Below are 13,315 nucleotides of genomic sequence, written 5' to 3'. Positions count from 1 at the left end.
TCTTTATCCATAGTATAAAATAGATTTTTAAAGTTTTTATAATATCTAAAAGTAATCAATCAAGTAAATAAATAGTGGTAACCCAAATGGTAGAAAATACCAAACAATCATTAAAAGTAACATTTTACATGGATAAACAAGGACCTACTGTATAGCACAGGGAATTATATTCAATATCCTATGATAAACCGTAATGGAAAAGAATATGAAAAAAATATATGTGTGTGTGTGTGTGTGTGTATATATAACTGAATCACTTTGCTGTACAGCAGAAATTAAAAACAATATTGTAAATAAACTATACTTCAATAAAATTTTTTATTTATTTTGGCTGTGCTGGATCTTAGCTGCAGCAAACAGGATCTTCAATCTCTGTTGCAGCATGTAGGATCTTCAGTGTGGCATGTGAACTCATAGTGGCAACATGTGGGATCTAGTTCCCTGACCAGAGATTGAACCCAGGTCCCCTGCATTGGGAGCTCAGAGTCCTAGCCACTGGAAAACCAGGGAAGTCCCTAAAAAAAAATTTTTTAAGTAACATTTTAAAAGCATAGAATATTCACAATGTTTTCATTAAAAAGCGAAGTTAATTTTTGTATATCTGATCTTTATTTTGTAAAACTATGTGTGGTTTTACAGGTTTCTGTTTTGTCTGTGTTTATGTGTGTTTATATCACTATGCATAACAAAAAATGCTAGTTAGACTAGTACAAAGATTAATAACAGGAAGTGAGATTGCTAGTAATTTTTATTTTCTTCTTGTGCTTTTCTGTATTTTCTGTTTTCCACAATAAACACATGTTCATTACTTTCATATGCAGAAAAGAAACAAAAAATGTTGTTTTAAAGAAATGTACTTAATTCTTCCCCTAAAACTAAACTTCAAGAGAAACAGTAAAATGATGACAAGGATATAAAACATCAAATTTGTAAAACCAAAGCTGGTGACCACAAAATTAGGCCATCTCAGTCAAACACGTCAGTTTCTCTCCAAGTCATGCTAATGACTCACCGGCTATCTCGGTCCCACAGGAGGATCCGTATATGATTGATAATGGACGGCTGACCTAGCTTAATCTCAATGCCAGAACGACAGTCATCATCAATTGGGTGCCTAGAAAATCCATGATCCAAATCATAATTCTGAGTGTCACCATCTAATAAGGCAGACTTCAGCTCCCCTTTCACAACCTGGGCTCCATACTTCATAGTTGCAATGTTTTCTTCTGGTACTAAGTGAAAAATAGAAAAAGCAAGGTTAACAGTTACTAAGATTAAAATTCTAGTTGATTCGAGTATATGCATTTAACGAGAGAGAGGGGATATGGAATGTCTGTGAGGTTTAAGATACCATCACAGTTGAAATTTAATGACACCACTGTAGCCACTAAGTGCCTGGGACTAGTTATGACTAAGAAAAAGTGGTAAATACTAGGAAAAATTATGTTCTAGGACAAACGAATCAGGTCTGCTGAATTCATTCTATTAGAAGCTTTAATATCTACTTGATAAAAATAGCATGTAAAATGACCTATACCTCCCACCTGGACTGAGCACAAAATATAAAAGCAGATAGGTCCAATTTCTGACAAAACAGAAAGAGAAAATTTCCAATACAGCAGAGCTGTTGGTCATACAAGGACGTGCTGAATCAATTATTTAAAAAACAAGAATATGTTTAAAAGAAGATACACTTTTAAAAATAAAAATTCAGTCTGTCATCAAAATTAATATTATGATTATAACTAACCCTCCTCTTCCCCTCTCCAACACTAGATGTACTAGGAGTCAATTGTTCCTAAGACTCTGAAGTTCTGTATGGGAATTTTGCTTCACAGATCTGGAAACTTGTCTTCCAGGTACTAACATTCTAATACTGACACTCTCTCCGTGGAGTCATAAGAGGCAACATAAAATAGATGTTAAGATCTTGAGCTTCGAAGTCAGGGTTTAAATAACGCTGCCACCTTTAACCAGATGTGTCACTTTGGGGAAGTCACATTCTCTGAACTTCGGTTTCTCAATAGGGCATCATCTATCCCACAGGTGTTCTGGTTTAAGAATTAAATGAAAAGATCTTTGCAAAGCACAAGACTAAACTCTAAAAATCTGCCAATATTTTTACAAAACTGCCATTATTTTTACAAAACATGTGTAAAAAAGCACACAATAAGAGCACTGGCCAAGTTTACAGATGGTATAAATAAATGCTGAATTCTCACAGAATATACGTATCTGACTAGGTGAAAGTATGAGCTATAATTAGGCTCTCAGGGAAAAGTAGTAATTTATCATTGCAGATTTCTAGGAAAATGCAGATTTAAAAACTTTTTTTTTCAAATGAAGACAGGTAAAGAGAGTGGCTCCAGCTGATAAAAAATGCAGCTGAAAAATAGGGTTTGGGTTGAATTTAGTTAACCTCCAAAAGACTAAGGCAACTCAGAAACCAAACCAAATGAAAATAAAACCTAGTCATGATCAACTTCTTACACCAGAGGCTTATGTGCTCAGTTTCAGTTTGTTGTTGTTCAGTCGCCCAGTCGTGTCTGACTCTCTGTGACCCCATGGACTGCAGCATGCCAGGCCTCCCTGTCCCTCACCATGAGTTTGCCCAAGTTCATGTTCATTGCATCGGTGCTGCCATCCAGCCATCTCATCCTCTAATGCCCTCTTCTCCTTCCGTCCTCAATCCTTCCCAGCATCAGGGACTGTTCCAAGGAGTCATCTGTTTGCATCAGATGACCAAAATACCAGAGCTTCAGCATCAGTCTTTCCAGTGAATATTCAGGGTTGAGCTCCCTTAGTATTGACTGGTTTGATCTCCCTGTCCAAGAGACAGTTTCAGTTTATAACTTCCTAAATTCTATTAGTGGAGGACAGAGGAGCCTGGTATGCTGCAATCCATGGGGTCACAAAGAGTTGGACACAACTTAATGACTGAACAACAAAAAAGTTATATTAGCTCATGGAAATCACACATAGTGTTCATATTTATTTTTTCTTTATCTAACAAATGTTATCAATTCCTTTGACCTAGTTCTCATAATATTCCTTTGAGTGTAGGACTCCTATTACATTCATTTCGAAGATGGGGAAGTGGAGACAGAGAAGGGTTAGGCGGACTTTGTTGCCCAAGGCTATACAGTTAGCAAGGAGCAGAGGTGTTATTAGAACACAGGTGGTCTGTTACCAGGGCCCCTGCCCTGCTACTACCATAATAAAGGGTTTCTCATGGGAAGACCATATTTTCCCCCCTTACTGGCTCCTCCTTCTAAGGTTACTTAAGTCCCAAAGGAAAGAAACAGTCTGATAAAACTTTGTTGTTGTTTTTTTTTTAAGTTGGACTTAAAATGAGAAAATCTAAGTTTGAGACTCAGGCTCTACCACTTATTATCCTTGATGAGGTCTCTTAGTCTCTCTGAATCTGTTTTCTCATCTAAAACCAATAATAATTTTACCCAACCCACCCACAGAGCTACTGTAAAAATTATACTGCAAATATATACTAATGTACTACATAAATATAAGCATTTAGTCAAAAAACATTTACTAAGGACCCATTCTGTACCATGTGAGGCACTGGGGGTCCCTCAGTGAACCAAACAGAGAGAAGCTGAAGCCTCCAATCTTGAGATAAAGCATTTTATAAAGCAAGCAAAAAAAGGCTTCAAATTTGTGATTTTCAGGTATCAGTGATGTGTCATTACTTGGTTAAAAACAAACTTTTATTCCCTTACTGCTGGGTACAGAATGTGGGTGTTCAAAGTCTGCTGCGGCTGACCACTGGAAGCACATCCTCCAGCTCTGACACCACTAGTCAAGACCAAGACAAAGAAGGGTCACTCACGCTTTCAGATGTAGAGCCTGCTGCTATCCTTTGATTTTCTCTAAACATAAGCTTTTTCACTTCTAAAATTTATCAAGCAAAGAATAACATATGAGGCGCAAGAGTTCTGAGTGTCCGTAGCTGAATGTCTAAAATGGAAATAAAATTTCGACCACAATTCTAAGTTCTCTTTTGAAGTTTATTTCAAGAGGACTTGAGAACTTAGATATCTAACTTTCTTGATATAGATTCCCTGTGAGTATCTTTCGCTTCAAAATTGGGAACATTTACAAAAATGGAAATTCTCTCATGGTAACTATAATCCAAGTATCTCACAGGATTAAAAATACAACTCCAATTATTTTTTTCCCCAGAATCCATAGTTAAATGATAAATTTAAAAGGGAAAATGATCACCAAAAAAAGTTCAAGTCATAACAAAACAATTCAAGCCACAAATACTCTTACTGCCTATTATTTGTCTATCAGTAGATAATCTTTTGAAGCTCTTGCTCTCAAAAAAATAGGGTGGTAGAGATTAAATAAGACAGTAGACAACAGTAATTGTTTTCTTTACATTTCTAATTTTTGATGCATTTTACAAATACTAAGGAAAGAAAATGAAACTCTAAAGTTCCACAGTTAGGCAGAAAAAAAGCCAATTATTAGAAAGAAAAACTAAGAAGAAATGGAGCAGGACCAGCCCCTAGCTACACAGTGCCAAAATCTGAATGGTGCTGGGTTAATTATCTTGTGTGTTTTTCTTTAACTGCTTCATGTTCTTAACTATCCTTTATTGAACTCTCTATTGCATCTAGGCTGAGATGGCTGTTAATCCTTGATGGATCATTTGGATCCACATTTACTTCTCTGCCCCCTGCAATCTCTTTACCCAGTTCTGTCCCCTAAATCATACTCTGCTCCCCAACTTGACTTCCTGGAAAAATGTATGGACCCTCCCTGCCAGCAAGCGAAGCATTACAGATGACTTTCCTGATCATTCCTTACCTTAACCTTCCTCATTATCTGCACTTCCTGCAGGCCTGTCTCCACATCTAACAGTACTTGTATTCAAACACACCACAAAACAGAAACAGAAAATAACCCAGGCAGGAGCCTGTCAACAAGTACTGGCCTCATGAGTCAGATGAGCACTTTGGTTCTAGCTCAGGCATCGATTTCCCTCTAACTCTAGGCAAGTTACTTACAAAGATCACAGAATGAAAACACTCAAGAACTGAAAGGGATTATAGTCCAATTAATTTAAAGGAAAAATAAATTCCTAAGCTGCTTTCTGGGTGCTATTCACTGTGCTGGACTCAGCCCCGCAGCCCTCCAGCAGCACACCATCTATTGGAGACAAGACTGCGTATCAGACATGAAATGCATCTGTGGAGGAACCTCAGTAGATGACTCGTGAACCCCCTAGTTTACAGACGAAGATACTGAAAACTATAATTGGGAAGGCAATACTAACAGAGTCAAAGAATTTTCAAAATATTAAAGGTTCATTGTTATTACTGTCTTTATGTGATAGATGAGACAAATTTTAAATTCTAGTTTAGAAACAACTGATGGATTCAGTCATTCATTTATTTGGAAAAGTCTAGATTCAGACACTGTGCTAGGTGCTGGGAAAAGACAGGAGGAAAAATATAATTACAGTCCTCAAGAAGCTCACTCTGAGTAGGAAGGTAGGCAAGAAAAGCAACAATTATAGTTTCACAGTGGCAAGCCCCCTCAGTCTAGTTATTGAAAACTATGGGAATAGGTGTGTGGTACCACGTACCTACAGCACAGATTTAAACACACACACACCCAAACATAAACCGATACTATAAATTAGCAGGCCAAGAAAGCACATCAACTTTTAGCCAATAAAAAACATCTTAAGGACAGAAGTTGTGATGTGCTATCTGTTATAAGCATGAAGAAACAAGAAATTACTGTTCTGTTTCCCAAAGCCTAAAACTTGAGATACACAAAGTATAACTCAGTCGGAAGAGAAAAAGCACTAACTTTTGAGGAAGAAACAGTTCCACAGCTAGGACAAAACTTAAGGAACGGTCTGAGCACAAGTAGTTTAAATATCCTAAGGAAAAAAATTAATTAGAAAGTTAATTTCCAAAAAAAAAGTTAATTTCCTTTCTGCAGATATATAGACTGATGCTCATCATTATATATGTACACAACTACATCTATAGCACATTCTCAAAAAGACAGACCACTGGTAAGTTAAAAAAAAAATCCTTTGGATCCTCTTTTTTTTTTTTAAGGGGTGGGTAGAAATTGCTTTAATTTGATATGCAACTGTAAGCATTAAACCATGTAGTAACCAATATTAATGAACTAAAAAGGAGTTAGTATTTGTGCCCCTAGATACTAATTCCCTAGTCCCAGGATAGAACCTCTCAATGTTTCATGGGAAGTCCCCGAAGACTCCAAACCTATACCCAGGGAAGAACAAAGAAACAAACAAATCTCAACAATGATTTCAAAACAAGCAGAATTGTCTTTCTAGACCATCAGCTCAGGAACAAATCTGAATTTTTAGACCTCTTTTCACCAAACAGTGAAGAAACTGGATTTTTAAAAAATAATATGAATGTTTGAATAACATTTACTTAGAAAATAACTATCCTATATTTTAGGGTCTGAGAGGAAAGTGAAATGCTCAGTATTTCTATTATTAATTTTACTATTCATATAATGAAAAAGTCAGAAAAAGAGTCTGCTACTTAGTCATTTTTCAAGTTTATAAGTTAGAAGATTCCTAAGCCTTTGTATAATCTCCTTGAGCTCCCACTGAATTATTCCAAAATGAAGAATTTAACATTTATAAGCGGTATATCATTTTGAAACTGAATGCTCCTCAACTGGTTGATCACCCCCTTTCTTGGTAATTTCATGGGCCTATTGTAACCCAGGTCTGACACCTATATTGACCAGCTGGTCAATTCCAGGCTTCCAGAAACTGCATGAAACGTTCAAAGCATCTCCTCACTTCTGCAGCCATGCCCCAAGTCTACCTACAGCAATAATGAAACTGGGCCTGGGGTCCTATCAACACCTCAGTCAAAACTAGGACAAGAAGAGGGAAAAAGCAACTTATGTAAGAAAGGATCCAACAATGAAGATTTACAAAGGCTAAAACTATATTACTCCTCTTGTTACTTCTCCCCTCTCCCTCCTCCCACCCTTCATCAAAGGCTGACCCTTAAAAAGTACCATTTTCCAGCACCTCTAATTTCTTACACGATCTTCCCTGGCCTGTTCCCTCTAGCTACCATACTATTTCTCTACTCCCTTTACTCCAACATACACACCAAGTCGTCATACATGGTATTTACTATATTTTCAAACCTGTGGCCTAATTCTCTGTACAGTTAAGCTTCTGTCCAGACTACTACCAATTTATATCCACACAATTGATATCCAAAAATTTTCTTTCAATTCTTCTTCTTCCTGTCCTCCCAGCACCACCAGATACCACTGACCATCCTTCTCCCTAGAAACGCTCTCTGTTCTGTAACTCTACCCCAGTTTTCTTCCTACCTTTAATTCTTTTTTTTTTTTTTTAAACTTTACAAAATTGTATTAGTTATGCCAAATATCATAATGAATCCACCACATTCTTCCTTCTCTACCTTTGGACCCCTGGCCAAAGGTCTTCTCCAAGTCTCAGACTTTAGATTTTCACTTCTTTCTCTATACTCTAGCCCAAGTTTCAATTCTTTTATCACCGGCTTTGACTGCTTTCCAGACAGCAGTAATATGTTTCCACTGCTTCTAGTCAGTTCTTCTTGCATTAATTCATCAAGCATCTGCTACAGACTACTCAAGTGTGTTGAATGTTGAGAAATGTTTGTTTTAAATGTTGTGTTCACTGCTATTATTTTTATTTATAAGAAAAACACCATGTAAGTATTGGAAATGCTATATAAATGTTAGCCATTATTACTGTTATTAATATTTAGAATCTCCATGTTTGTGGTACCTGAAATAATAAGTATATAGCATGTATTCGGTACTGATTTGATGGAGGAAAGGAGGAAAGATCTTAACATGAGAAGAAACTTCTCATGAAAAGTATAAAATTTTTGACATTCTAGGGAGCACTAGAGAAGTCTGTCCAGAAATGGCAAGAAATACATATTTTGTGGTCTACAAAGGCTAAGCAATATTAGGAGGAGTTAGTAGGAGAAGGACAGGAAAGGCAATCCACAGGAAGCAGAGCGCTATGTTCTTAGACTGACACATGTACACCTGAACTACGATTTGGTAGCTAGAGTTTTGTTGCTGAGACTGTCATAGGATACAAACAAAACTTTTTGGTGAGATTGGCATAAACAGGTACTTACTGAGCATGCCTCTATAATTGAGGTCCATGTCCCGGCTCTCTGATCGAACTTTAATAGCATCCAGGATGGCATCAGGAGACAACAGTCCCGAAGGCCTCACGACATTCAGAAGTTCAGTGAGGCTCATCAGAGGCAAACGCACAGCCTGCATGATTTCAGCATGATTCTCATTTGAATTATGCTTACACCAATTTAACAAGGCTAGGAAAATATCTTTTTCAGGAGCTGCAAATGAATCTCTTAATACGATGTTTAAAAGTGCTGTCTGAAAAGGATAAAAAGAAAAAATTCCAGTTATTATGGAGCTCAACCATGTGTATGATCAATAAGTAAAACTTTACTGAACTGCAAGTATCACTTATATTTAAGCAATTAACTCTTCTTGGTCATCTTCTTTCCTTATTCTTTGTGCCATATACTCTTGCCCATTATGGCTGTGTGAACAGCTATAGGCATCTTGTACCTAGTTTTTTCAACACATGTGCACCTATCTTTAATAAAATAACAAGAAAAATGGCAATGTGAGAAGCTGTTGCTCCGTATACATTCTTTAGCAGAATTTACTTCTCTAAGTCAGTAAGATACATCTAGCTATTTAAAATTCAAAATCTTTTGTTCCACTGTATTACTGCTCTACCATATTTTCGGTTCTCATATTCCTAAAATGACTTCCAGCAACACTGGTGTAATTCTGTAAGATCCTTGCCTCTAAAAATTAAGTAAAAATCATAGTTACATGCAAAACACGACATGTAGCTTTTCAAATAGGTTTTCCCATTCAAAATATTCAGGTTCTAGGAGTGACACAGAAAGGGAAAGGAAAGACAACCACCAGGGTTCAAAGGAAGACTGGGGAAAAAGTTTTACTCTAGCTATTATATGGTATAAAACATTGCACAATAGTGAATTCTGTGCCAAAAGAGGAAAACAAACAAACAAACAAAAAACAGTGACTTAAAGACCATAAGAAGGCTGAGCACTAAAGAACTGATGCTTTTGAACTGTGGTGCTAGAGAAGATTCTTCAGAGTCCCTTGGACTGCAAGATCAAACCAGTCAATCCTAAAGGAAACCAACCCTGAATATTCATTGGAAGGCCTGATGCTGAACCTCCAATACTTTGGCCACGTGATGCCAAGAGCCAACTCATTAGAAAAGACCCTGATACTGAGAAAGATTAAGGGAAGGAGGAAAAGGAAGCAACATGGTTGGATGGCATCACTCATGTCAACGGACATGCTGCTAAGTCACTTCAGTCGTGTCCGACTCTGTGAGACCCCATAGATGGCAGCCCACCAGGATCCCCCGTCCCTGGGATTCTCCAAGCAAGAACACAGGAGTGGGTTGCCATTTCCTTCTCCAATTCAGGAAAGTGAAAAGTGAAAGGGAAGTTGCTCAGTCGTGTCCGACTCTTAGCGACCCCATGGACCGCAGCCTACCAGGCTACTCCATCCATGGGATTTTCCAGACAAGAGTACTGGAGTGGGGTGCCACTGCCTTCTGCCAATGGACATGAGTCTGTGCAAATTGCAGGAGACAGTGAAGGACAGGTAAGCCTGGCATGCTGCAGTCCATGGGGTCACAAAGAGTCAGACATGACTCAGCAACTGAACAACAATACATCATTATCTCCTTTATGAACTTCCCCCCTCATAAATAAGGAATCATCAGTTGCAATCTCTGTCGGAGAAATACTCATACAAAACCAAAAAACAGTATGCAACGCCACAAGAGAGTCTATTTGACATCATTACACTGAGAACCACCACCCAGCGGCACAGTCTCTTGCACACAGAACTTACCAGAAGAACCTTAAAAGAAAACAGCAGCAATCTGCCTCCCTCTTATGTGATCTAGAGTCTCAGTAGTCAGAGGCAGATGGCTAGACAGACCACCTCTTCCACACTAATAGCTTTTCTTTTTATTCTTAGTCCACTGCTATATTTCTTCTCTATAGATATAAATAAAACAATGCATATTGCCTGTAAATTACTTGGAGACAATGACACACCTTAGAAAGGGAGAGGAAGCCTTCGCTTGAGAGTACCTCCTGAGCATTTCTGTCCATAAACATGCAGCACATGCAAGTTAACTTGGGAAGTGAGTAGAGACTGGCAACATCAAAAGTCATACAGACGTTCTGAATGTTAAGTATGGTGCAGAGGTACTCAGAGGTGGAATCCTCCAGCTCCGGAAATCCGTATTTATGAGCCAGGCTCAAAAAGTCCAGCAGCACCTCCTCCTTCTCATCTGTCAGCGTCGCCCGCCCAGTGTAGATGTATTTAAGCAGCATTGTGAATGCTTCTGCAGTGGTGTCTTGAAGAGGGATTTCGGCTTCAGGCTGAGATTCTCGCATTCCACCATACAGTAATGCTCTGCACATCAGAGGAGAAACGCATAAGGAAAACTTTAAGTAGGATTTGCTACAAAATTATGAAATAAAGGTTATCAACATAATAAAAAAAACATAAATGTGTTTAGTGACAAACATTCAGGTGAAGAAATACATAGTAATCACTTAAAATAGAGCTCTAAAGCAAGAGAAATAATTTTAAAACTATTTTGAATTCTATACACAACTAATGAATAATCTTAAGAGCTCAAGAAATAAAATAAACATTTATTAATTAGAAAAATGAAAGTGCTCTTTTGAGAGGAACAGTGAAATCAATATAAACCTGTTAAAGGTCAAGAAGGTAGTTTAAAAAAGTAAAGCTCCATAGGAAAAGATATAATCAGATGAAAACAATTAAATATAATCAGGCGCTATTCTTCCCATCAGACTGGCAGAAATTAGAAACCTGTTAATACTTTCAGTATTTTTAAGATTAAAACAAAATCCCCACATTATTGCTTATCTGTTCATCTAAATAATAAAAAAACAGACAATCCAGTCAGGTAATAAATTTGAATTTCTACCTTTATTACTCTAGGGGGGAAAGAGGTTTTCTCGTGTACTATTTTAAGAGTATAAATGAAGACCCCTTTTTGGAAAAGAATTTAAGTAATATCTATTCAAATCTAAAATGTGCTTACCCTTCAGCTGAGTAATCTCACTTTTAGGACTCAATAACACAGCAAGATAAAGATAAATGTATAACAAGGTATCCTGAAACAATGGAAAAAATCTTAAATGTCCATTAAGTGGAACATGGTTGGAAAAAACTATGATATATACATTCTATGCAGCCATTAGAAAGATCAAGGGAGAGTAATATATACTGTCTTGGAAAGATATAGTCGGTAAGTCAGGTTGCAATCCTTATGTGTAGCATAGGAAAAAAGTGTATACCACATACTTAGATTTGTATGCACAAAGGTATATATAGATACCTCTATTTATATTGAGAAGAAATACATATTAAACTGTTAACAGTGGTTGTCTCTAGGGAATGGAAAAAGATGTCTGGGAGGAAAGTGTCTTCATTTGTCAGTTTATAAATTAAAAATGAAATTCATGATGGGATTATAGATGATCTGACTTTTCTATTTTGTCTTTCAGTATTTTTCAGATTAAAACAAAATCCCCACATTATTGTTTATCTGTTCATCTAAATAATAAAAAAGCAGACAATCCAGTCAGGTAATAAATTTGAACTTCTACCTCTATTACTCTAGGGGAAATAATATGAACCAATTAAAGCTTCCAGTCCATCAGCAAAGAACAAAGAAAGAGTGCAGAAAAGGAAGAGTAATGAAATGGATGAGAAAGAAAATGTGAAAAAGCGAGAGCAAGAGAATAAGGGGCAAAGAGAGACCCCCTCACTCCTGTGATTCTCAGGGCAGGATTAGCATTTCAAAGTGTCCCCTCACGCTTGCCTAGAACTCCTCCCACCCACCCCCGGACAAGCAGGACAGGACATTCTTGTTTGCCTCAAAGAAACAGCTGAAACTACCCACCAAAAGATTCATGAACATTTTGAGCATACTTCTTCACTGGGTTATACTCTGCCTAAAAACACTTGTGAAGGTTTCCATTAATCCAGAGTACATCCAATCAATGACCTTAAAGTTACTATTACCAGAATAAAGAACACCTTCCTGGGGAGATCTTGCCAAGACCTATTCTCACTCCAGTGTGATCCACGGTACTTACTTGAATTCTCAATGCTTTAAAAGTGGTTTTGACAAGGACTCCTGGGAAGTCTTAAATATGAACCCCCAAATTGTGAAAGGCTCCCTCTGGTACAGTTAGCTTGTCCTTATCTGGAAATTGATAGGCTCTATGATCTGCCTCTTGAGAAATTTGTATGCAGGTCAGGAAGCAACAGTTAGAACTGGACATGGAACAACAGACTGGTTCCAAATAGGAAAAGGAGTACGTCAAGGCTGTATATCGTCCCCCTGTTTATTTAACTTATATGCAGAGTACATCATGAGAAACGCTGGACTGGAAGAAGCTGAAGCTGGAATCAAGATTGCCAGGAGAAATATCAATAACCTCAGATATGCAGATGACACCACCCTTATGGCAGAAAGTGAAGAGGAACTAAAAAGCCTCTTGGTGAAAGCGAAAGTGGAGAGTGAAAAAGTTGGCTTAAACCTCAACATTCAGAAAACGAAGATCATGGCATCCGGTCCCACCACTTCATGGGAAATAGATGGGGAAACAGTGGAAACAGTGTCACACTTTATTTTTCTGGGCTCCAAAATCACTGCAGATGGTGACTGCAGCCATGAAATTAAAAGACGCTTAGTCCTTGGAAGGCAAGTTATGACCAACCTAGATAGCATATTCAAAAGCAGAGACATTACTTTGCCAACAAAGGTTCGTCTAGTCAAGGCTATGGTTTTTCCAGTGGTCATGTATGGATGTGAGAGTTGGACTGTGAAGAAAGCTGAGCACCGAAGAATTGATGCTTTTGAACTGTGGTGTTGGAGAAGACTCTTGAGAGTCCCTTGGACTGCAAGGAGATCCAACCAGTCCATTGTGAAGGAGATCAGCCCTGGGATTTCTTTGGAAGGAATGATGCTAAAGCTGAAACTCCAGTACTTTGGCCACCTCATGCAAAGAGCTGACTCATTGGAAAAGACTCTGATGCTGGGAGGGATTGGGGGCAAGAGGAGAAGGGGACGACAGAGGATGAGATGGCTGGATGGCATCACTGACTCGATGGACGTGAGTCTGGG

The 13,315-nt window shown here is 37.9% G+C and overlaps 1 protein-coding gene across 18 annotated transcripts in view; it reads right to left on the bottom strand.

The window, feature by feature from the left end:
- Nucleotides 1-13,315, bottom strand: part of BTBD9 (BTB domain containing 9) — a 410,213-nt gene that overhangs the window by 359,480 nt on the left and 37,418 nt on the right. For all 18 annotated transcript variants that reach the window (XM_055571501.1, XM_055571498.1, XM_055571500.1 and 15 more), the window contains 3 exons: nt 10,197-10,560; nt 8,187-8,451; nt 1,013-1,232 (listed from right to left, as the gene is read on the bottom strand). In XM_055571501.1, coding sequence (XP_055427476.1) covers nt 1,013-1,232; nt 8,187-8,451; nt 10,197-10,560 — 849 coding nt within the window. The remainder of the gene's footprint in view (nt 1-1,012; nt 1,233-8,186; nt 8,452-10,196; nt 10,561-13,315) is intronic.

This window comes from Bubalus kerabau, chromosome 3 (assembly GCF_029407905.1).
Source record: "Bubalus kerabau isolate K-KA32 ecotype Philippines breed swamp buffalo chromosome 3, PCC_UOA_SB_1v2, whole genome shotgun sequence".
NCBI classification, from domain to species: Eukaryota; Metazoa; Chordata; class Mammalia; order Artiodactyla; family Bovidae; genus Bubalus; species Bubalus kerabau.
Note: the sequence above shows the minus strand (reverse complement) of the source record. Positions and strands in the feature narration are given on the sequence as shown.